Raw genomic sequence first — 24,107 nt, 5'->3', positions numbered from 1 at the left:
ACTGCTTGGAGATTGAACGCTTGATTTTATCGAAGCGAGGGTTCTCAGATTCTGTTATCGATACTCTTGTTCAGGCCAGAAAGCCTGTGACTAGAAAGATTTACCACAAAATTTGGAAAAAATATATCTGTTGGTGTGAATCTAAAGGATTCCCTTGGGACAAGGTTAAGATTCCTAGGATTCTATCCTTCCTTCAAGAAGGATTGGACAAAGGATTATCTGCTAGTTCCCTGAAGGGACAGATTTCTGCCTTGTCGGTATTACTTCACAAAAAGCTGGCAGCTGTGCCAGATGTTCAAGCCTTTGTTCAGGCTCTGGTTAGAATCAAGCCTGTTTACAAACCTTTGACTCCTCCTTGGAGTCTCAATTTAGTTCTTTCAGTTCTTCAGGGGGTTCCGTTTGAACCCTTACATTCCGTTGATATTAAGTTATTATCTTGGAAAGTTTTGTTTTTAGTTGCGATTTCTTCTGCTAGAAGAGTCTCAGAATTATCTGCTCTGCAGTGTTCTCCTCCTTATCTGGTGTTCCATGCAGATAAGGTGGTTTTACGTACTAAACCTGGTTTTCTTCCAAAAGTTGTTTCTAACAAAAACATTAACCAGGAGATTATCGTACCTTCTCTGTGTCCAAAGCCAGTTTCAAAGAAGGAACGTTTGTTGCACAATTTGGATGTTGTTCGCGCTCTAAAATTCTATTTAGATGCTACAAAGGATTTTAGACAAACATCTTCCTTGTTTGTTGTTTATTCAGGTAAAAGGAGAGGTCAAAAAGCAACTTCTACCTCTCTCTCTTTTTGGATTAAAAGCATCATCAGATTGGCTTACGAGACTGCCGGACGGCAGCCTCCCGAAAGAATCACAGCTCATTCCACTAGGGCTGTGGCTTCCACATGGGCCTTCAAGCACGAGGCTTCTGTTGATCAGATATGTAGGGCAGCGACTTGGTCTTCACTGCACACTTTTACCAAATTTTACAAGTTTGATACTTTTGCTTCTTCTGAGGCTATTTTTGGGAGAAAGGTTTTGCAAGCCGTGGTGCCTTCCATTTAGGTGACCTGATTTGCTCCCTCCCTTCATCCGTGTCCTAAAGCTTTGGTATTGGTTCCCACAAGTAAGGATGACGCCGTGGACCGGACACACCTATGTTGGAGAAAACAGAATTTATGTTTACCTGATAAATTTCTTTCTCCAACGGTGTGTCCGGTCCACGGCCCGCCCTGGTTTTTTTAATCAGGTCTGATATTTTATTTTCTTTAACTACAGTCACCACGGTACCATATGGTTTCTCCTATGCAAATATTCCTCCTTAACGTCGGTCGAATGACTGGGGTAGGCGGAGCCTAGGAGGGATCATGTGACCAGCTTTGCTGGGCTCTTTGCCATTTCCTGTTGGGGAAGAGAATATCCCACAAGTAAGGATGACGCCGTGGACCGGACACACCGTTGGAGAAAGAAATTTATCAGGTAAACATAAATTCTGTTTTCATATGCAGAGGAAGGGGGAGGGGGGCTTTTGTCTGCTTGTTTGCTATAGAACAAATTTGCAGTGAGTGTTCCAGTTAAACTTTTCAAAAGTGCTAATCTGTGAGCTTCTAAGTTTTTAAACGGTTTTATACTGGATTTTTAGATCAGTATCTGTGCATAATATTCTGTGTCTGTTACATGGTTAAATAAAAATTGGTGTATACTGTCCCTTTAATAGCCGAGACTGCTGGAGTGTGTGTATATGTGTGTGTGTATGTGTATATATATATATATATATATATATATATATATATATATATATATATATATATATATATATATATATATATATATATATATATATATATATATATATATATATATATATATATATATATATATATATATATATATATATGTATGTGTGTATATATATATATATATATATATATATATATTGTGCTGTACGATAGCCAGAGTACCGCACAACGTATATGGCGAAGGGGTTAAAGGGATATTTAACAGAATGAGATTGTAATCTAAAATGAATTATGTGTAGTTAAAACATTTAGCAGAACACTTTTTTTTTTTCTTCTGTAATTAAACTCTGAAAGTTGTTGGCTTTCTAAATTCCAGAGTTGATTTAAAGTAATGAGCGCAGACATGTTTTAACTTTAAAGGGACAGTCTACTTGAAAATGTTTATTGCTTAAAGATATATAATCCCTTTATTATCCATTCCCTAGTTTTGCATAACCAATACTGTTTATATTAATATACTTTTACCTGCAATTACCTTGTATCTAAGCCTCTGCAGGCTGCCTCCTTATTTCAGTTCTTTTGACAGACGTGCATTTTAGCCATTCAGTGCTGACTCATAAATAACTCCACGGGAGTGAGCACAATGTTTATCTATATGGCAAACATGAACTAGCAGTGTCTAACTGGGAAAACTTTCAAAATGCACTGCGATAAGAGGCGGCCTTCAACAGCTTAGAAATCCGTTTGAGCTTACCTAGGTTTAGCTTGCAACAAAAAATTCCAAGAGAACAAAGCAAATTTAATGATAAAATGCAAATAGCCTAGATTTATTTAAAACTTAAACTATTACATTTCTGATTAGAGTACTGTACTATGTATACAAAAGTATTGACAATGATATAAAACTGCCTTAAAAGAATATAAAAACCAAACATTTTCTTTTGTGATTCAGAGCATACCATTTAAAAAAAAAAAATCCAATTTCAAATATGCTTTGTTTCCATGTTGAAGAGATACCTAGGTAGGCATCTGAAGCACTTCATTTCAGGAAATAGTGCTTTTCAACAAAAAATACCAAGAGTATAATTTTTTTTAATAATAAAAGCAAATTAGAAAGTTGTTTTTATATTGCATGCTCTATCTAAATCATGAAAGACAAATTTTAGGTATCATATCCCTTTTAAAGGGCCATGATACCCAAATGTTGAAACACTTGAAAGTGATGCAGCATAGCTGTAAAAAGCTGACTAGAAAATATCACCTGAACATCTATATGTAAAAAAGAAAGATATTTTACCTCAGAATGTCCTTTCAGTGTTCCATCTAAGGCCAGTTTTGTGAGCGGCCCAGCAGTGAAATAGTTATTTAGAGCAATTGGCAAACACTAGACAATGCAGACTGCAAGGTGTGGTTCCTTTACTGTTTTACTGCTGTGTTGCTCAATAAACTGGCCTTAGAGGGAACACTGACCCCATTGTAAAGGACTTTAAGCAGCAAATTAATATTCCTGTCCCGGGAGAGGCAAGGGAAGTGAGCATCATGCACACTAATGTTATTTCCCTATTCAGTTTAAGGGGGTTTACTATGAAATCTCATGAGATCACAGTAAAAGAGTTCATGACCTCAGCACTGCTGATGCTGATTGGCTGCAGTTTATTTCTTCATTTATTTTTTTTACCTACAGCTGAAGTATAAATGTTTACACAGCACTTACTTTGGTGAGCTGAGAAAATTGTGAGGTAAAATATCTTCCTTTTTTACATAGAGATGCTCAGGTGATATTTTCCTGTCAGCTTTTTACAGTTATACTGCATCAGTTTCAAGTGCTTTAGCATATGAGTATTATGTCCCTTTAAGGTTACATGTATAAGCTGTAACATGTAAATATTACCTAAATGACATAAGATATTATTGTTTACACTTGGTCCCATTTTAAAGATACAAATATTCCAAAATCCAAACTATTCTGCAATTCAAACTATTTCCGGTCCCACGTAGTTTGGATAAAGAGTTTTCTACCTGTTTAATAATTGCATGGGGAATACAGCTTCTCTTATTGAAAAGGAATATTAATGATATAATTTAGACTTTCATCTTTTCTAATCAGGAAGTATCCTACTGGTCTGAACAAGATGTTACGTAAAGCTTTGTCTACTGCCTGTAGATCTCTTTTTAATTTCCTTTATAGTTGGCTTCATTCGTTCCCGTCCCTCCCCTCTGAGTTATGAAATTTAATGAGATGTGTGCGGTCATAAAAGACAGTGAGTCATACACATGACCAGTATTATTATTTACTTGCAAGGTGTCGCCAAATTCTGAAGCGATAGGTACATGAGTAGGGGAACTTAATGACAATGATTCACAGTAATTAAAAAGAAACAACAAACACAGTTACATAAACAGACTAAGCCAGGGTTCTTCAAACTTTTTTTCGTAAACCCAGTGCCATGATACTACAAACCTTTGCGACTCTATTTTTATGCTCAGTCTGACAATTTCTGATGTAATATACAACAAGATAGCTGCAATTTTGGCAAAGTGACTAAAATGTGTGCATACTTTATTCCTGATTGTAAGTCAAACTTGTGTTATAAAAGGTAATGGGAATTCACAAAAGAAAGCAGCACTCCCCACTTCCTACCTTCAATCCCAACAAAGAATGATTAATTCATTTATTTGGTCCTATAAAAAACCTAGGATCCCCCAAGACACTTTATTTCTCACCAAAGAAGATGGTGGACTAAATGTCCCTCATCTCCTGAACTACTATAAGGCCGTTCATCTCACTAGGGTGATCTCCTGGACCCGCTACAATCCCCCACCTCCATGGGTGCAAATTGAATGTGCCTTGCTGAAAACTACAACCATGAGAGATCTCCCTTGGCTCCCCAAGCCCCATAGACCACCACAAGCACACAAAAACTACTATATTAAGACCACTTTAAACATATGGGATCACTTAATTAAGCATAATAAAGGGATATCCACCCCTATCTCCCCGCTAACTCCTTTGCTAGGTAATCAGATATTTTTCCAACATACATCCTTTGTCCAGTCACACACCGCGACACACATGCAGAATCTGCCTATTTATTCTCTACTAGACTCAGGAACACTCAAGGACAGAACACTAATCAATGAATTTGGTTCACCCTTTCACAATTGGTATTCATATTTCCAGATCCGACATGCACTCAATAACAGCACGTATAAACAAAATATACTCAGATCACTAACAATATTTGAACAGCTCTGCGCCAATCCTGAAATCCAGAAAAAACTTCTCTCAACAAGCTATACATTGCTCAGAGGGTCCTTTCCCCTACAGAGACCCTCCTTTCTAAGGAAATGGAACACAGAAATACGTGGTGATATTACAGACGAAGAGTGGAGATCATGCTTTAAAGCTACCCACTCTGCGTCTTCTTCATTACTCATGGCAGAAACAAACTATAAAATAATATCTTGCTGGTATTTGACACCATCACAACTTAGATATATTTTTCCTACGGCGTCTTCCGCTTGCTGGAGACGTTGTGGAGGCACAGGTACTATGACTCACATATGGTGGGAATGCCCCCCCATCTCGGACTTCTGGAACAGAGTTGAATCCACCATAAACAGAATTTTAGGCACAAATTTAACGCTAGGCCCTAAACTTATTCTTCTCAATCATCTCCCGACACTTTACTGCTTATACCGCACAAAACTACTCCAGATCATGCTGACTGGCGCTAAAAGACTAATACCACGACTGTTGAAATCCCAAATAATCCCGTCACACACCACTTGGATATCAGAAGTCAAACATATCCTGAATCTGGAAAGACAATGTTATTGCTTCTTGGGTAAGCAGGATTTTTTTTACAGACGTTTTTTATTTGGGAACAGGGAACTTCTGAACTAACTAGCACTGCCCCTGTCCCTCCCGACTCATAAATATCCGGGGCATCTCTTCGCAAATGCTTTCTTTTCAAGGACCATAACTAGCTTAAACTATATCTTCTATCATCAAATTTAGCCACATGACACTTACTACTAAGCAAACTTAGCAACCCAGTAAGAGGCAGACACTCATATACCCCTCTTCCCTCCTCCACCCTTCCCCCTCCTTCTTCTCTCCACACCACTACTATTCTTTCTTCTTTTTTCTTGATACAAAATGTATGACCCAAATACTCTCTTATATATGCTATTACTTTAAAAAATGTGTTTAAAAAAACTTGGGTAAGACATTATTGTCTGTTATTTCGCATTCATACTTGTTGACCTTAGTCACTGATCAATCTGACTTATGCAATTGTTAATGTATGCAAATATGTGAACCCAATAAAAACTTTGAAAATTAAAAAAAAAAAGAAAGCAGCACTCCATCCTTCATAAAAACAAGGTCTTTATTTAACCCTTTCAGTGCTAACGACGGCTCTGAGCCGTCGCAGAGTTTCTTACTCAGGTGCTAACGACTTCTCAGAGCCGTCCCTAGCACTCTCCCACCTTGAGGGAGATCTGGGGGCTCCTACACCGTTGGTCGGGCCTGTATAGTGACAGGCGCATCGCCGGGGCTTCAAGTTTTGTGCGGTGACGTCACGCGCAATGACATGATGACGTCACCGCACAACTTTATTTAAAATAGACAATGACAGGCAACTAAGCAGCTACAGACCCCCAAGACCCACCGTTGGAAAGGTAATCGCCTAACCTTTCTGTGTAAGTCTTGTAGATCTGTAAAAAAAAAAAACTTAGATCAGCTTAGCACCCAGGTGGGACAGTGCTTAGCACTCAAAAGGTTAAACCAAATTAAAATTCATATGGTAAGTAGCAAGTACAGGAGTAGGTGGTATAGTGAGAACAGGCTTTGTAAAAGTTAATATAACACACTTTCATACAACACACACACACACACTCCGATATAACAAACAGACACAGTCTCTCATATAACACACCACACACTCTCATATAACACACACACACATACATACAGACATAACACACACACACATACATACAGACAGTCTCTCATATAACACGCCACACACTCTCATATAACACACAACACACTCATACAACCCACACACTCCTATAACCCACAAACACAAGTCGCGACCCAGTAAACATGGTCGTGTGACCCAGTAATGGGTCCCGACCCGTAATTTGAGGAACTCTGGACTAAACAAAATAAATACAATTTGAGGAGTGACCTGCTGCAAAGAGCTTACAATCAACAGGTTTTATACAGAATATTTTGTGAATTTCAGGGCATTCTTACAAATCTGAAGAAAATTTCTAATTTCAGGTTGTTGAAAACATCATATTGATACTGATTTCAGATAAACGGTAACCGACATGGTAATGGTTCCTACAAAATAGGAATATTGTATAATGGTATTTCTACCACAACAATATAGAAGAAATATAAGATGTATTTACTGTTGTAATTTCATGAGCTACAATTCTAAATATTTATGTGTGTATGCATGTGTGTATATATATTTATCTCTAAGCTGTCTCTAAGCTCTCGAGATAGAGATAGATATATTATCTCTGAAAGTAATGATCCCAAACACTAATATGTTTTCTAGTTGTTTATAGGCTTTGTTCTTAAATGTTATACTTACTAGCAATTAATCTAATATTATGTGTGCTTTTTTTTCCCCTTTGGTGATTTCCTGGTAGGAGGGGAGAGGAAGCCCATGTGCAGATCACAGAGTGAGGCTACCAGTGAGGGTATGGCGAATCCAGGCAGGCACCCGCGCAGCCGGGGTGAGCACAGGAGGCACACAATCAGTAATGGTGTGGATTACAGTGTGGTGAGTAGAGCTTTCTTCCTCATTGTCATCATAGCTGGTATACAACAGTGCTTCCTCCACTTCTCATCATCGATCATCTGCTCTTAACTTCAACACACACAAGAGTGTAATCACCATACAGAACATCTGAGTTGGTTGCTATTTTAGTTTGTGGTCCTTTTTAACAGGACTCAACAAACCAGGTGCCAGCCCCCAAGACACCCATTGGTTCCTTTCAGTTCCCACCTCAGCCTCCAGCAGCAGCACTTAAAATTTAGGCTGGTGTGGCTAGATTCTAGGACTCGCAGCTGTGTAATATCCAGCTTTGGCCAAAATCTCCCTCTAATTCCTGCCAATCCTTTTTATCAATGACTCAACATAGGGAGGGGGGTTGTTCATGGAGTTAATTTTATTTTATTTCCTTTATAATGCTGGTCAAAGCTGTCAGTCCCTCTCCTCTCCTTCCTTTTTTTTTTTTTTCTCTCTCTTTCTCTCTTTTTCTCTTTCTCTCTCTTTCTCTCTTTTTCTCTTTCTCTCTCTTTCTCTCTCTCTCTCTCTCTTTCTTTCTTTCTTTCTTTCTCTCTCTTTTTCTTTCTTTCTTTCTCTCTCTTTTTCTTTCTTTCTTTCTCTTTCTTTCTTTCTCTTTCTTTCTTTCTTTCTTTTTCTTTCTTTCTTTCTTTCTTTCTTTCTTTTTCTTTCTTTCTTTTTCTTTCTTTCTTTCTTTTTCTTTCTTTCTCTCTCTTTCTCTCTCTTTCTTTTTCTTTCTTTCTTTTTCTTTCTTTTTCTTTCTTTCTTTTTCTTTCTTTCTTTCTTTCTTTCTTTTTCTCTCCCTCCCTTCTTTTTCTTTTCTTCCTAAGATAGGGAGAGTCCATGGCTACATTCCTTACTGTTGGGAAATACAACACCTGGCCACCAGGTGGAGGCAAAGACACCCCAGCCAAAGGCTTAAATATCCCTCCCACTTCCTCATTACCCCAGTCATTCTTTGTCTTTCGTCACGTTAGGTGGTGGAAGAAAAGTGTCAGAAGATTTGGAGAGTCCTGAAAAAGGGTATCTGCCCTTCGAGATAGGACTGGAGTTTTAAGTAGTCATGTCAACCTATCAGTGAGAGTATTGATGAAAGTTAGTGTCTGGAGATGGATGGAAAGTTTTTCTCCAAACCATCCAGACTACTGCTAACAGCCCCTTAATAATCAGTGTTGACGAGTTTCACTGCCTGCTTTCTCTCATTCAAGTCCATCTCAGGAGCGCTGCTATAAGACTTTCACACTTGAGAGGCTGTGTTCTATTCCACAGCATGGATCCTGGAGGTAAGATCTTTTCTATTTTTACACATAAAATGCTGTAACGGAGTCACAGTGTGGCTCCTTTATACCTTGATAGGATCCAGTTTTAATATACTCTGAAGGGGGTTTATTGAACAGTTGGGGTTAATTAATCAGTGTATTAATTATTTACATGCTGCTTTGTGTGAGTTTTTCCTGGGCTGATAGACTGTGTTTTTGGCTGGAACAAACGGGTTTCACTTTCATTTTTGAAAGTGTTGCACAGCTCCTATTACTTGCTGTACTTGTAATAACAGGGAAGTACTGTCTTGCACTCCATGTGACCGGGTGTTGTCTATGTTCATTTCCTCTATTCTGACTGAGACTTGAACCTGAGGAGAGCGTTTCCTCTGTTAACTGTCTGGGTCTAGGAGGTGGTGAGTGTCCCAGCCATTGGGAGTATTAAGGTGCAGTTTTCTATAATAAAAAGCGTTTTTATTTGTTTCCTTCTGTGGGTATAATCTGAATTATGGAAGACTCTGACATGTTAGAAGGTACTCCTTCTGTAATAAATCATACCTGTTTATATTGTGAGGAGACTGTGGTTTTCCCACCCACTCAATTATGTTCCATATGCCTTAACACCGTTATAAAGTCTAAGAAGGGAGACAAGCCTGCTAAGGCTCTTAGTCCCTCTGAGCCGTCTACCTCTCAGGACTTGGTGTCCCATGAGATTACTACCCTTGCTACATTATCCATTCCACATGCAGTTCCCTGTAGCACATCTAATCCTCCATCTGGAGGGGACCTTCTTCCTGTGGACTTTGCCGCGCAGTTACAAACAGCAGTGTCTGCGGCCCTCAGTGCATTACCTCGCTCTAACAAACGCAAGGGAAAGCTTAAACATAGCTCTCGTTAACCGGAGTCCTCTAAATATTTATCGGATTTAGCTATTATGTCCCAGTTATCCAATGATGAGTTAATCTCTGTAGCTTTAGAGGGTGAACTTTCGGGGTCCTTGGCGTCTAAGCCTCCTGCTGCAGAGTAAACGTCCTTTAATAAAAAACGCAAGTGCTCAATTGTAAATCTAAAGGAGGTTCTGTCTACGTTAGAGGTTCCAGAGGCCGCGTTGCCTGAAGTACCTATGATACCTAAATTAGACAGAGTTTATGAAGACAGGAAAGTTACTTTTGACTTTTCCTGTGCCGGTTAAGATTGCGAACATTATTAAGAACGAATGGGAAAGAATTGGTTCTTCCATTTCCCCCTCGTCTACTTTTAAAAAGTTGTTCCCGAACTCTCAACTGGGTTTGTGGGGCTCCATTCCTAAGGTGGATGGTGCTATCTCTACGCTCGCTAAACTTACTACTATACCTCTTGAGAGAGCTGATGGATACGAAAATGGAAACCTTTCTGAGAAAGATGTTTCAACATACAGGATTTTTGTTTCAACTGGCGGCTGCAGTTGCCGTTGTTGCCGGAGCGACTAGCTACTGGTGCGACTATTTTTGTTGGAACTCATTGAGGTGGAGTCTCCCCTCGAGGATATTCAAGAAAGAATTAAAGCTCTGAGAATTGCTTATGCTTTTATTTGTGATGCGAACATGCAAATTATTCGCCTAAATGCAAAGGCTTCTGGCTTTGCGGTACTAGCCAGCCGGGCGCTCTGGTTGATGTCTTGGTTTGTGAATATGACTTCTAGGTTCAGACTCATTTCTCTTCCCTTCAAGAGAGAGATTTTATTTGGTCCAGGCCTAGACTTCATTACTTCTACGGTTAACGGAGGCAAGGTTGCTTTCTTACCGCAAGATAAGAACAAGAAGTCTAAGGGACGACAATCTTCTAATTTTCGTTCTGACAAATCCCAATGACTATTCTCCTCCAAGCCCAAGCAACCCAAGAGTACTTGGAAGCTGGCTCAGTCCTGGAATAAATCCAAGCAGAATAAGAAGCCCGCCGAAAACAAATAGGCATGAAGGGACGACCCTCGATTACGGGATCAGATCGTGTAGGAGGGCTCTGGTTCAAGGACGTACAAGATCCGTGGGTCCTGGAGGTGGTATCTCAGGGATACAAGATAAGCTTCAAATCTCATCTGTCAAGGGGCAGATTCCTTCTCTCGAATCTGACCAGACCAGAAAATGGGGATGCCTTTCTAGGGTGCACTCGGGATCTATCCTCCTTTTGGAGTTGTTGTCCTGGTGCCTATTGAATAAAGGGGTTTGGGGTTTTATTTAAACCTTTTCGTGGTCCCAAAGGAGGAGGGAACTTTCCGCCCAATTCTGGACCTAAAGTGCTTAAACAAATTTCTCAGTGTCCCTTCCTTCAAAATAGAGACGATAAGGTCCATCCTTTCTTTAATTCAGGAAGGCCAGTTTATGACCACTATAGATCTGAAGGACGCTTACCTTCATGTTCTAATCCACAGGGAACACTTTCAGTTCCTGAGGTTTGCATTCCTGGACCAGCACTTCCAGTTCATTGCCCTTCGGTTTGGCCTAGCTACTGCTCCAAGAATCTTTACGAAGGTTCTGGGGGCTCTTCTAGCCGTTGCCAGAACTCGGGTATTGCATTAGCCCTATATTTGGACAATATTCTGGTGCAAGCACCATCCTTTCATCTTGCGGAATAATTCTCGGAGTCCTTTCTCAGTCTTCTTCGATCACATGGATGTAAGATAAACTTGGAAAAGAGTTCTCTTATCCCAATTCCTGGGTACTATAATAGACTCCATATCCATGGGGATATTTCTAACAGACCAGAGACGTTGCTAGCTAACTTTGGCATGTCTTGCCCTCCAAACCTCCTTGAGGTCCTCTGTGGCTCAGTGTATGTAGGTGATTGGTCTCATGGTGTCCTGCATGGACATCATTCTTTTTGCCATGTTCTGTCTCAGACCTTTACAACTGTGTATGCTGAGTCAGTGGAACGGCTATCATTCAGATCTGTCCCAACAGATTGTATTAGACAGCCGGTCGAGAGAATCCCTCTCTTGGTGGCTCTGTTCAGATCATCTGTCCCAAGGAACATGCTTCTTAAGACCATCCTGAGAGATTGTGACTACGGATGCAAGCCTATCCGGATGAGGAGCTGTTTGGGGTGCTAGGAAGGCATAGGGGTTGTGGACTCAGGCGGAGTCCTCCCTCCCGATCAATATTTTGGAACTACAGGCAATTTTCAAGGCCTTGAAGGCTTGACCACTTCTAGGTTCGTCCCAGTTAATCTGATTCCAATCAGACAATATAACCTTGGTGGCTTACATCAACCATCAAAGCGGAACAAGAAGTTCCTTGGCGATGAAGGAAGTATCTCAGATTCTGGAGTGGGCAGTTGTCCACATTCCGGGTGTGGACAACTGGGAGGCTTTTTCTTTCTTATAGCCAAAAGCTGCTGGTCCATCATATGCAGAAAAGTTATTACAAATTCTGCTTTAAGTAGTCTGGTGTAGTTGTCTGCTTGGAGACGCGTTCACCAGGCTGCATCACTATTGTAGATGGAAAGAAAGCGTTAAAATAATTAAACTTCAGTGAACCCAAAAATATGCCAAAAATCTAATGTGACTGAACCAAAAAAAACCAGGTAATGTGTAAAAATATAAATATTAATAGCCTCTGAATATGACTACTTTAGTATTCCCTATAAAAAAGTTATGTAAACGAGTCATCAACAATCAAGTTGGTAGTGTGTGAAAGTGATAGGTAATAGATTTTTACTTTTCAGTTGTTCTCTCTAATTTTTGGCTATTGTGTAAAGACCGTGTTTCTACACTAAAATTATTATTGTTTAAATAGATAGATAACGCCTTTACTACCCATTCCTCGGCTTTGCACAACCAACATTGTTATATTAATACACTTTATAACCTTTAAACCTCTAAATGCCTGCCTGTTTCTAAGCCACTACAGACAGCCTCTTATCACATGCTTTTTTTATTTGCTCTCCATCTAATACGAGGAGAGTTCACGGCTTCATTCATTACTTGTAGGAAATACAGAACCTGGCCACCAGGAGGAGGCAAAGACACCCCAGCCAAAGGCTTAAATACCTCCCCCACTCCCCTCATCCCCCAGTCATTCTTTGCCTTTTGTCACTGGAGGATGGCAGAGAAGTGTCAAGATTTCGGAGTAGTCTTTTATGGAGGGTAGTACTCTTCGGAATGGGACTGGAGTTTTATGTAGTCTTGTCAGCCTCTCAGCGAGAGCATTGACGAATGTTAGGGTCTGGAGATGCAGAGAGAGTCTTTCTGCTAAACCGTCCTGACTCGTATTAAAAGCTCCTTAAGCAATCGGTGTTGACGAGTTTCACTGCCTGCTTTCTTCACTCAAGTCCATGTCAGGAGTGATTGCTTTGTGGTTTTGCTGCGACATGTGTGAGATGTGGCTCGGGCAATGTGGAACAGTCAGGCTTTTCCTTCCTTTGATTACTGCATAGCCTCTTTTAGTTGACGTGCTTTTTCTTGGCTGCAGGGGCGGACCTGCATGGTACTCTGTGACCGGGTGTGGCTTCTTTCTCTTCCTTTTTCTGACCGTTGGTTGCAGGAGACCAAAACGAGTTCTCTGTGGGCCTGGGTCATAGGAGGTGTGAGTGCCCCGGCCATTGGGCTATAAAGGTGCCATTTGTTTTTTCTATAGTCCATATTAAAGGCGCAAGCTATGAAGGACTCTGATGCGTTAGAGGGTATTTCCTCTTTACCTAAATCTAATGCCTGTGTTTATTGTGAGGAGGCTTCAGTATACCCGCCTGCTAAACTATGTTCCATATGCCTCGATAAAATAGTGATATCTAAAAGAAACAAGATGTTTAGTACCACTGAGCCGTCCACCTCTGTGGGGTCTCCGTCCCATGAGGTGCGTTCCCTACATTCATCTCAGATTACTCATGCAGCTCCCCAGTGCTCTTCTAATCCTCCTGCAGGAGGGGCCACGTTGCCGCCCGATTTTGCTGAACAGTTATAAACTGCGGTTTCTGCGGTCATTAGTGCTTTACCTCGCCAGGCCAAGCGAAAGGCTATTATTATTATAATTATTATTATTATTATTATTATTCTTTATTTATAAAGCGCCAACAGATTCCACAGCGCTGCCCATGGGTACAAGGATAGCAGTACAATGGAGAAACAATACGATAAAAGACAAAATTTTACAGACAAAATACAGGGGGAATTGAGGGCCCTATTCCCGTGGGAACTTACAATCTAGATGGGTAGGAGGATGGGAAACAGGAGGTGGGGACTGCAAAGGTGAGAATATTAGTGAGGAGATAGAGGGCAACTGTTAGTTAAGTGAATTTAGTTTGTTAATGTCGGGTGATAAGCTTCCCTGAACAGAAACGTCTTTAGGGAACGTTTAAAGGAGGAGAGGTTAGGGGCAAGTCTGACAGCACGAGGAAGTGCGTTCCAGAGGGTTGGTGCCGCACGAGAGAAGTCCTGTAGTCTAGCATGAGAGGAGGTGATGGTAGAGGACGCAAGAAGCAGGTCATTGTTGGATCTTAGGGGGCGGGCAGGATTATATTTGTTGATAAGTGAGGACAGGTAGGGTGGGGCAGCATTGGTGAGGGCTTTGTAGGTCAGGGTGAGAATTTTGAATTTAACTCTGTTGTGAATGGGGAGCCAGTGAAGGGACTCACAGAGAGGTGCAGCAGAAACAGAGCGTCGAGAGAGGTGGATTAGCCTGGCAGATGCATTTAGGATGGATTGGAGGGGAGAGAGGCGGGAGAGAGGGAGGCCAGTTAGTAAGTTGTTACAGTAGTCAAGTCGAGAAATTACCAGGGAGTGGATTAGCTGTTTAGTAGTTTCAGCACTTAGAAACTGACGGATTTTGGAGATATTGCGTAGGTGGTTGGGGCAGGATGAAGAGAGCAATTGGATGTGGGGAATGAAGGACAGATTTGAGTCAAGCGTGACTCCGAGGCAGCGGACTTGGGGAGATAGTGGTGCCGCCAACAGTGATAGAAAAATTGGAAACTGGAGTATAGTTAGAGGGGGGAATCAGAAGTAGTTCGGTCTTGGACATGTTTATTCTTAGGTGGTGAGAGGCCATCCAGGAGGAAATGCCAGATAAGCAGTCGCTGATGTGAGAATTGACAGAAGGAGAGAGTGCAGGGGTGGAAAGGTAGATCTGGGTATCATCAGCATAGAGTTGATAGCTGAAGCCATAGCTGTTGATAAGTTTACCCAGTGAAGAAGTGTAAATACAGAAGAGTAGAGGACCCAGGACAGAGCCTTGATGTAATCCAACAGACAGGGATAATAGAGAGGAGCAGTCACCAGCAAAAGAGACGGAGAAGGATCTGTTAGAGAGATAGGAGTGGATCCAGGAGAGGGCAGTGTCACAGACCCCAAGAGAGCTGAGAGTCCGTAGGAGAAGGGGATGGTCAACAGTGTCAAAGGCAGCAGAGAGGTCAAGTAAGATGAGTAGTAGCCTTTGTTTTTATCAGAAAGGAGATCGTTAGTAACCTTGGTGAGGGCAGTCTCAGTTGAGTGTTGGGGACGGAAGCCAGATTGCAGGGGGTCGAGCAATGAGTTGGAGGACAGGAATTGGGTTAGGCGATCGAAAACTAGTTTTTCAAGGAGTTTTGAAGCTAGCGGGAGCAGTGATATGGGGCGGTAGTTTGCAGGGGAGTTAGGGTCATGGGAGGGTTTTTTGAGGATGGGGGTGACCTTTGCATGTTTGAAAGAGGCAGGGAATGAGCCAGTAGAAAGGGATAGGTTGAATATGGGAGTATGTGGGTGGGAGACAGACGGAATTAGATGTGAAGGAATAGGGTCAAGTGGGCAGGTAGTGAGGTGTGAGGAAGACAAAAGGGAAGCCACTTCACTCTCAGTGGTTGGGGGGAGGGTGCAGCGAGTGGCAGAGGGGGTTAAACATTGCTATCCTTCCCAGGGAAAACAAAGGGTCTGGGTGGTGCCAAGAAGGCAGACTGTCAAAAACCGAGGGTTCAATTAGTAAAATTAAAATATTTTAATGTGCAATAAATGGATTTCTAAATAAAAGGATTCAGTATACCAATCAGTAATTTAGTATCTACTTCAAAATACTTCAATTAATTGAAATGCCTTTAAAAAGGAAGGAGCAGGTGAGACTGATTATCTTGACAAAGGCTTTGCAGCCGATACGCGTGGATACACTGTCTAACAGCTCCAGCTGAAAGGAAAGAACCGGATATTGATCTGGGACTGCCCGAGACCACACTACTACGTTTGCTCCCAGAACCGTACACCAGAATGAACCTGCTAGTGTAAAAACTTGAATGAAGATCAGGATTCAGAGGTGTGAACGGTAGGAGCATTTCTCTATTAAACTCAGTGCGCGCACGAAGCATCTTTGAATCTTCAAAACAGCTGACCGATGAAGGGAAAGTGACTGACAGTCGCTCACACAAGGAACTGCGAGCTGTCGGAGCTTCCTGAGAGGTAAAAGGAAGACTTCCTTCTGTGAGTAAATAAGTCTGTTGTAACGGAATGAAGGTAAAAACTCTCTAACCTTAGCAAAACAAGTGGCTAAACCTGAAATATTCTGTGTATTGTGTAAAGGATTACAGACCCAAAAGGTGTTGAAAATTTACAATATTTCTTTTGAAACATCTCAGATTTGCAACTTTGTGTGAACTGCTTTATGTATCATTAATGAACAGCTGAAAAACCAAAAGCTGATCAAGTTTTTACAGCAATAGAAACAAGTGAAATACTGTTTCGTTTTTTAAATAACTGACTCAATAACAAAAGGTTAATTCAGGGGTGTGTAATCTACCTCCACACATTGTATTAAGTCAAAGATCTTTTAGAGCTAATATTGTTAGTAATTGTACAGATACATTGTTAGCAATTGTATACATATATTGTTGCTTTGCACTTGATTTTTAGGATATTTATTTTAATAGACACCGGTGTTGTAAAGTTTGGTCATTTTTATGATGATGTTTTTAAAGATTGTAAATCAATTTTGAAGTAGATAATACATTACTGTTTGGTATATTGAATCCTTTTATTTAGAAATCTATTTATTGCACATTAAAATATTTTAATTTTACTAATTGAACCCTCGGTTTTTGACAGTCTGCCTTCTTGGCGCCACCCACACCCTTTGTTTTCTGTAATTGTTTGTAATTTCACACTTTGTGAGGAGTGTGTTTAGTGGGTTTGGCCAGTGCTGTTTTTGACTTAACTCCTAGACCAACCGTATTGTTCCTATATCCTTCCCAGGGGTCATCTTCTCCGTTGGATGTATCTGAGACTAGATTATCCACTGATGCTGAGGATTCTGATACTTTGGAGGACTCTCTCTGGGTCGGAATCTGCGGCCTCTAAACCTACGGCTGCAGAGGAACCAGACTTTAGATTTAGGATGGAGAACTTACGCTTTTTGTTAAGAGGTGTTAGCGACTCTAGAGGTTCCAGAAACCGAAGTTACCGGAGGAACCTTCTATTCCTAAGCTTGATAAAGTTTGAGGACAGGGTAGTGCCCCAGACTTTCCCGGTTCATGTAAAGATGTCGAATATTATTAAGAATGAGTGGGAGAGACCCATGGATAAGAAATAAGAGACCCTGTTAAGAAAAATGTTTCAGCATACGGGTTTGTTTTTCAACCTGCAGCTGCGTTTGCAGCAGTTGCGGGAGCCGCTTCCTATTGGTGCGACTCTCTGTCAGAAATGATCGAGGTGGAGACTCCCCTCGATGAGATACATGAAAGAATTAAGGCCCTGAGGGTAGCTAATTAGTTTATTTGTGATGCTAATATGCAGATTATTCGCTTGAATGCCAAGACATCAGGTCTTTCTGTGCTGGCCCGGAGGGCCCTGTGGTTGAAGTCGTGGTCTGCTGACATGACGTCCAAATCTAGATTGCTTTCCCTTCTGTTTAAAGGAAAGATTCTTTTAGGTCCAGACATGGACTCTATTATATCCACGGTCACGGGGGGCAAGGATGCCTTTCTATCGCAGGATAAGAAAAATAAACCTAAGGGTCCTAATTTTCGTCCCTTTCGTTCGGACAAGTCCCAACAACAGCAACCTGCCGCGCAGAACGAGCAGGCGAAAGGGATCTCGGAAACCTTCTCAGTCTTGGAATAAAGCCAAGCAAAGCAAGATGCCCGTCGAGACAAAATCGGCATGAAGCGGCACCCGATCCGTCTCTGGATCTCGTAGGGGGCAGACTCTTTTTTTTCGCTGAGGTTTGGTTGAAAGATGTACAGGATCCTTGGGTTATGGAAGTTGTTACCCAGGGTTACAGGATAGGTTTCAAAACTCATCCTCCCAGGGGCAGATTCCTCTTGTCAAATCTCTCATCAAATCCAGAGAAACGGATTGCCTTTCTAGAGTGCGTGAAGGATCTCTCCTCTCTAGGAGTCATTGTACTGGTACCTCTACCAGAAAGGGGTCTAGGGTACTATTCAAACCTTTTTGTGGTACTAAAGGAGGGCACGTTTCGCCCAATTCTAGACCTAAAGTGCTTAAACAAGTTTCTGTTGGTTCCATCTTTCAAATTGGAGACGATAAGGTCTATACTGCCCCTAGTTCAAGAGGGTCAGTTTATGACTACGATAGACTTGGACACTTATCTTCATGTGTCAATACACAAGGATCACTTCAGGTTCTTAAAGGGACATTAAACCCAATTTTTTTCTTTCATGATTCAGATAGAAAATACCATATTAAACAACTTTCTAATTTACTTCTATTATCTAATTTGCTTCATTCTCTTGATATTCTTTCCTGAAAAGCATATCTAGATATGCTCAGTAGCTTCTGATTGGTGGCTGCACATAGATGCCTCATGTGATTGGCTCACCAATGTGCATTACTATTTCTTTAGATTTCCAACAGTTGGGGGACTCCAGAGATAGATCTCATGGCGTCCAGACTCAACTTCAAGCTACCCAGATACGGGTCATGGTCCAGAGACCCCCAGGCAGATCTGGTAGATGCCTTAGCAGTACCTTGGGAATTCAACCTAGTGGACATATTTCCTCCGTTACCACTTCTACCTTGTGTTGTGGCACGCATCATACAGGAGCAAGTGTCAACAATTCTGATTGCTCCATTGTGGCCGCGGAGGACGTGGTTTGCGGACCTAGTGGGGATGTCATCATCCCCTGCATGGAGGTTGCCCTGTCGCAGGGATCTGCTGGAACAGGGCCCCTTTGTGCATCAGAATCTAGATTCTCTGAGGCTGACTGCGTGGAGATCGAACGCTTAGTTTTAGCCAGAAGGGGTTTTTCTGAGAGGGTGATTGATGCTCTCATTCAAGCCAGAAAGCCGGTCACCCGTCGCATCGATCATAAGGTGTGGAGGACCGACTTACTCTGGGGTGAATCTCGTGGATATTCCTGGCATATGGTCAGGCTCACCAGAATTCTATCCTTCCTCCAGGATGGTCTGTAGAAGGGACTTGCAGCTAGTTCCTTAAGGGGACATATTTCGCTCTATCTGTGCTGTTGCACAATAAACTTGCTGAGCTCCCTGATATTCAGTCTTTTGTTCAGGCTCTGTCCAGGATCAGGCTCTGTCTTTATACATTCTGCTCCTCCTTGGAGTTTGAATTTGGTTCTGAAGGTTTTGCAGGGGCCTCCGTTCGAGCCTATACATTCTTTTGACTTTAAGACTCTCTGTCTTGGAAGGTTCTTTTTCTACTGGCCATTGCTTCGACACTCAGTGTCTGAATTAGCGGCCTCACAATGTGAGCCTCCTTACCTAGTTTTCCATGCAGATAAGGCTGTCCTTCGCACTGGACTGGGATTTCTCCCTAAGGTGGTGTCTGGTCGCAATATTAATCAGCTGATTGTGGTTCCTTCCTTGTGTCCTAAACCACCTTCTTCGAAGGAAGAGTAACTTGGCTTTGGTTTGAGCTTTGAAATTCTATCTAAAGGCTACGAAGGATTTCAGACAAACTTCAGCTTTATTTGTTGTCTATTCGGGATAGCGCAAGGGGCTGAAAGCTTCTTCTACTTCCCTATCATTTTGGCTGAGGAGCATAATTCGTTGGGCTTATGAGACAGCGGGACATAGGCCTCCTCAGAGGATTACGGCTCACTCATCTAGAGCTGTGACTTCTTCTTGGGCCTTTAAGAATGAGGCCTCTATGGAACAGATTTGTAAGGCACCTACCTGGTCCTCCTTACATACTTTTTCAAAGTTTTACAAATTTTGAAGTTTTTGTTTCGGCTGAAGCAGCTTTTGGAAGAAAGGTTTTGCAGACTGTGGTGCCCTCAGAATAGGGTCCGCCTCCTTTTTACCCTCCTGTTTTTTTATTCAGTGTCCTCTAGAGCTTGAGTATTTTGTTTCCCACAAGTAATGAATGAAGCCGTGGAGACTCCTTGTATCAGATGGAAAACATAAATTATGCTTACCTGATAATTTCATTTCTATCGTTACGAGGATAGTCCACGGCTCCCGCCCGGTTCTCCGTTGGACGGACCTAAATTTCATTTGTTTTTTCTTCTGGCACCTTTTATACCCTGATATTTCTCCTACTGTTCCTTGTTCCCTCGGCAGAATGACTGGGGGATGAGGGGAGTGGGGGGGGGGGGGGTATTTAAGCCTTTGGCTGGGGTGTCTTTACCTCCTCCTGGTGGCCAGGTTCTGTTTTTGTTACAAGTAATGAATGAAGCCGTGGATTCTCCTTGTAACGATGGAAATAAAATTATCAGGTAAGCATAATTTATGCTTTTCACAACAAGAGACTGCTAGTTGATGTGAGCCATATAGATACCATTGTGTTCAATGGTATGGTAGTAGTAATAGGGTAATTATCAATAAATGCCCCACAGATAAGTAAAACTATTTAGGAGTCTAGAGATACTAGACAGTTCATTATTATTATTCTCTATCAGGTAGCGTGGGGGGTGCTCACTGTCCTATGTGCTAAATGTATCAAAAACGGGAGGAAAGAAACATGGACAAAAGTGCGAGCACTCAAAGAAATAATGAAGGAAAAAAAAATAAAAAAAAATTACCATGCCCTAAAAGGCAAGAGGGAGAGGGAAATCTAACCAGATAAATAAAATATAAATTTTATTTAAAAAAATAAAATAAAGATTATGTAATGTAGGTGTATTAAAACTTAGATTAATAACTGAGAAATTAGTTGGCAACCCATAAGTAACAATGGCTTAGTATATCAAATATATCCAAATAACCCACCAAAGAATTGCACCAAAAATCTATACAAGTCTCACAACAATTAATTGAATTAGATTATATACTGAGAAGTGGTGCAGAATCAATGGTAAGTAGCGAGATGAAAATAAACTGATAAATACTGAGGAGCAACGAATTAACAAGCTGCTAAAGAGAGCCCCGTAAAAAATGAATACCTTTTTTAATACCTTTTACCAAACAGCTGGGCCTCGCAACAGATAAAGTAAAGGCTAAAGAATGGTGCAACTCTAAACGCAGCTGTTCTCTATTAAAGCTCAGTCAGTTTAAACAAACAGGGTTGCCAACTCAGGATACAGCCTGATGCGCGTTTCGCTGTCAAACTGACTGAGCTTTAATAGAGAACAGCTGCGTTTAGAGTTGCACCATTCTTTAGCCTTTACTTTATCTGTTGCGAGGCCCAGCCTCTTTATACTGTCAGTTATTTGTAAAAGGTATTATTTTTTTTTATGGTGCTCTCTTTAGCAGCTTGTTAATTCGTTGTTGTTTCTTATTATTTATCAATTTATTTTCATCTTGCTACTTACCATTGAATCTGCACCACTTCTCAGTATATAATCTAATTCAATTAATTGTTGTGAGACTTTTTTCTCTTTTATAGTTTTTTTGGTGCGATTCTTTGGTGGGTTATTTGGATATATTATTTGATATACTAAGCCATTGTTACTTATGGGTTTTAATACACCTACATTACATTATCTTTATTAATTATTTTTGAAATAAAAGTTTATATTTTATTTCCCTGGTTAGATTTCTCTCTCCCTCTTGCCTTTTAGGGCATTGTAATTTTTGTTTTGTTTTTTTCCACCTTAATTATTTATTTCTTATTTAAAGGGACATGAAACCCCAAATTTTTCATTCAGGATTCAGATAGAGAATACAATTTTAAACAACTTTCCAATTTACTTCTATTATTTAATTTGCTTCCTTCTCTTGTTATTCTTTGCTGAAAGGGTTATCTAGGCAAGTTCAGGAGCAGCAGAGAACCTAGGTTCTAGCTGTTGATTGGAGCCTGTATATATTTTCTGATTGTCATTGGCTCGCCCATGTGTTCAGTTAGAAACCAGTAGTGCATTGTTGCTCCTTCAATAAAGCATACCAAGAGAATGAAACAAATTAGATAATAGAAGTAAATTAGAAAGTTGTTTAAAATTATATTCTCTATCTGAATCATGAAAGAAAATGTTTGGGTTTCATGTCCCTTTAAGAGTCAGCACAACACAGTACTAAATGCAAGTCAATAGATAATAAATAAAAAGTCATTAGATCAGGGGCGGTCAGAAGATGCTTAGATACAAGGTAATCACAGAGGTAAAATGTGTATTAAAGGGACTTTATACACTAGATTTTTTTTTTTTTTTTTTTTTACATAATGTGTTGTAGATGATCCATTTATATAGCCTATACATCTTCTTTTTTTACGTATAGATTTTTAGATCAGTATCTGTGCATATTATTCTTTATAGTAGTATCTATTGCATGCAGTTAGATGAAAATTGGTGTATACTGTCCCTTTAATATAATGGTGTTGGTTATGCAAAACTGGGGAATGGGTAATAAAGGGATTATCTATCTTTTAAAACCATAAGAATTCTATTGTAGACTGTCCCTTTAATGTAAAGAGAGAGATAAGATTAGGAGGACTGCTATTTCTACAGACACAGCCCATTTATATGGGCATGTTCTTGAGAACAATGAATTAAGGCAATCGGCAAAACAGCTATTTCATACACAAAAATAAAATAAGCCTAAAAGAGCAATTTCCCATACATTTTATTCTATGCGCCTACTATAACAAGTAATTGGGAACACATTAAGCTGAAGGCTGCTGCAAAGGTCCACTGCAGCCTAAACCCAACTATAATTGGCAGACTGAAATATCATATGAGCGCACGCCGATATCCGGGTGCTCGATCTTACAGGAGAGTCGCTATTAGCTCTCTCTAAGTTCCACCACTTAACCCCTTCCTGACGTAAGGACGTTCTATGCCGTCCTAACTGCGCCGGGCTTTAGCGCCGTTAGGATGGCATAGGATGTCCTAGCTGATTGGCTGTTCTGAAGCCAACGCAGAGCTTCCTGAATGGGATGGCGGCCTGGAGGGCCTGCCGAGCATCATAGGGACACCCCCCTGACCCGATCCCATCGTTGCAATCTCGCAATCTCATGATTTCAATTTGTTTACATTGGAACTTCTAAGTCATGTTGTTCCACCTGCTCCAATGACATTCCTGTGTTTTCAAATAAAGATACCAAGAGAACGAAGAAAATTAATAGGAGAAAATTAGAAAGTTGCTTAAAATTGCCTGCTCTATCTAAATCATGAAAGAAAAAAGTGGGTTTTATATCCCGTTTTAAATATGTATATATGTTAAATGCATATTGCTTACGTACATACTTACTACTATTTACCAAGTAGGGAAAAATAAGCACAAACGCATTTGATGGGAATGCAGGCTCATGTTTGTTCGTGCGTTTACAGTGATAGGCTTCTGTGGTTTTACTAATACACTAATTCATTTACCCATTACATTTTTGTATAGTGGCTTTTGTTCATCCTACTGGCTTGTTCCCATCAAGCCTATAGCTGAGGTTTACTCTGCCAAACCGCTACCCTTAAGAGACCTTTACACAGCTGCGTGTAAACAAGCAACTCTATGTGAGAGTCAAAGGTGTCCTTGTGTGATCATTAAACTTACGTTTGCTTCAGAAGTTTCTAACTGAAGGTCTGGCCATGAATATCTGAGATCAAAGCACCAAGCTGTACGAACTGACTTCTGAACTTATATCAACACTATTTTGTGTGAATAGGGCTCTATATATTGTAAAGGGTAACAGTGTGTCAGTGCAGCCTTGATCCCTTTTAAAGGGACATGACACCCCAAAAATGTTCTTTCATGGTTCAGATAGAGTAATTTTAAACAACTGTCTAGTTGACTTATCTAATTTGTGTCATTTTTTTGGTAGCCTTGGTTTAAAAAGCATATCTAGGTAGGCTTATAAGCCGCACTACCAAGAACTAGCTGCTGATTGACGGCACATTTATGCCCATTGTCAATGGCTCACTCGGTGTGTTCAGCTAGCTCCCAGTAGTGTATTGCTGCTCCTTCAACAAAGGATACCAAGAGAAGGAAGCAAATTTATTAATACAGGTAAATCTGAAAGTTTTAAATTTGAGTTGCAT

The 24,107-nt window shown here is 40.7% G+C and overlaps 1 protein-coding gene across 1 annotated transcript in view; it reads left to right on the top strand.

Moving 5' to 3' along the window:
• SAPCD2 (suppressor APC domain containing 2) overlaps nt 1-24,107 on the top strand; it is a 127,008-nt gene that overhangs the window by 33,689 nt on the left and 69,212 nt on the right. The window contains exon 2 of the mRNA XM_053695555.1: nt 7,397-7,530. Within this exon, the coding sequence (XP_053551530.1) occupies nt 7,397-7,530 (134 nt within the window). The remainder of the gene's footprint in view (nt 1-7,396; nt 7,531-24,107) is intronic.

This window comes from Bombina bombina, chromosome 12 (assembly GCF_027579735.1).
Source record: "Bombina bombina isolate aBomBom1 chromosome 12, aBomBom1.pri, whole genome shotgun sequence".
Taxonomy (NCBI): Eukaryota; Metazoa; Chordata; class Amphibia; order Anura; family Bombinatoridae; genus Bombina; species Bombina bombina.
This window is presented reverse-complemented; position numbering and strand designations above follow the sequence as displayed.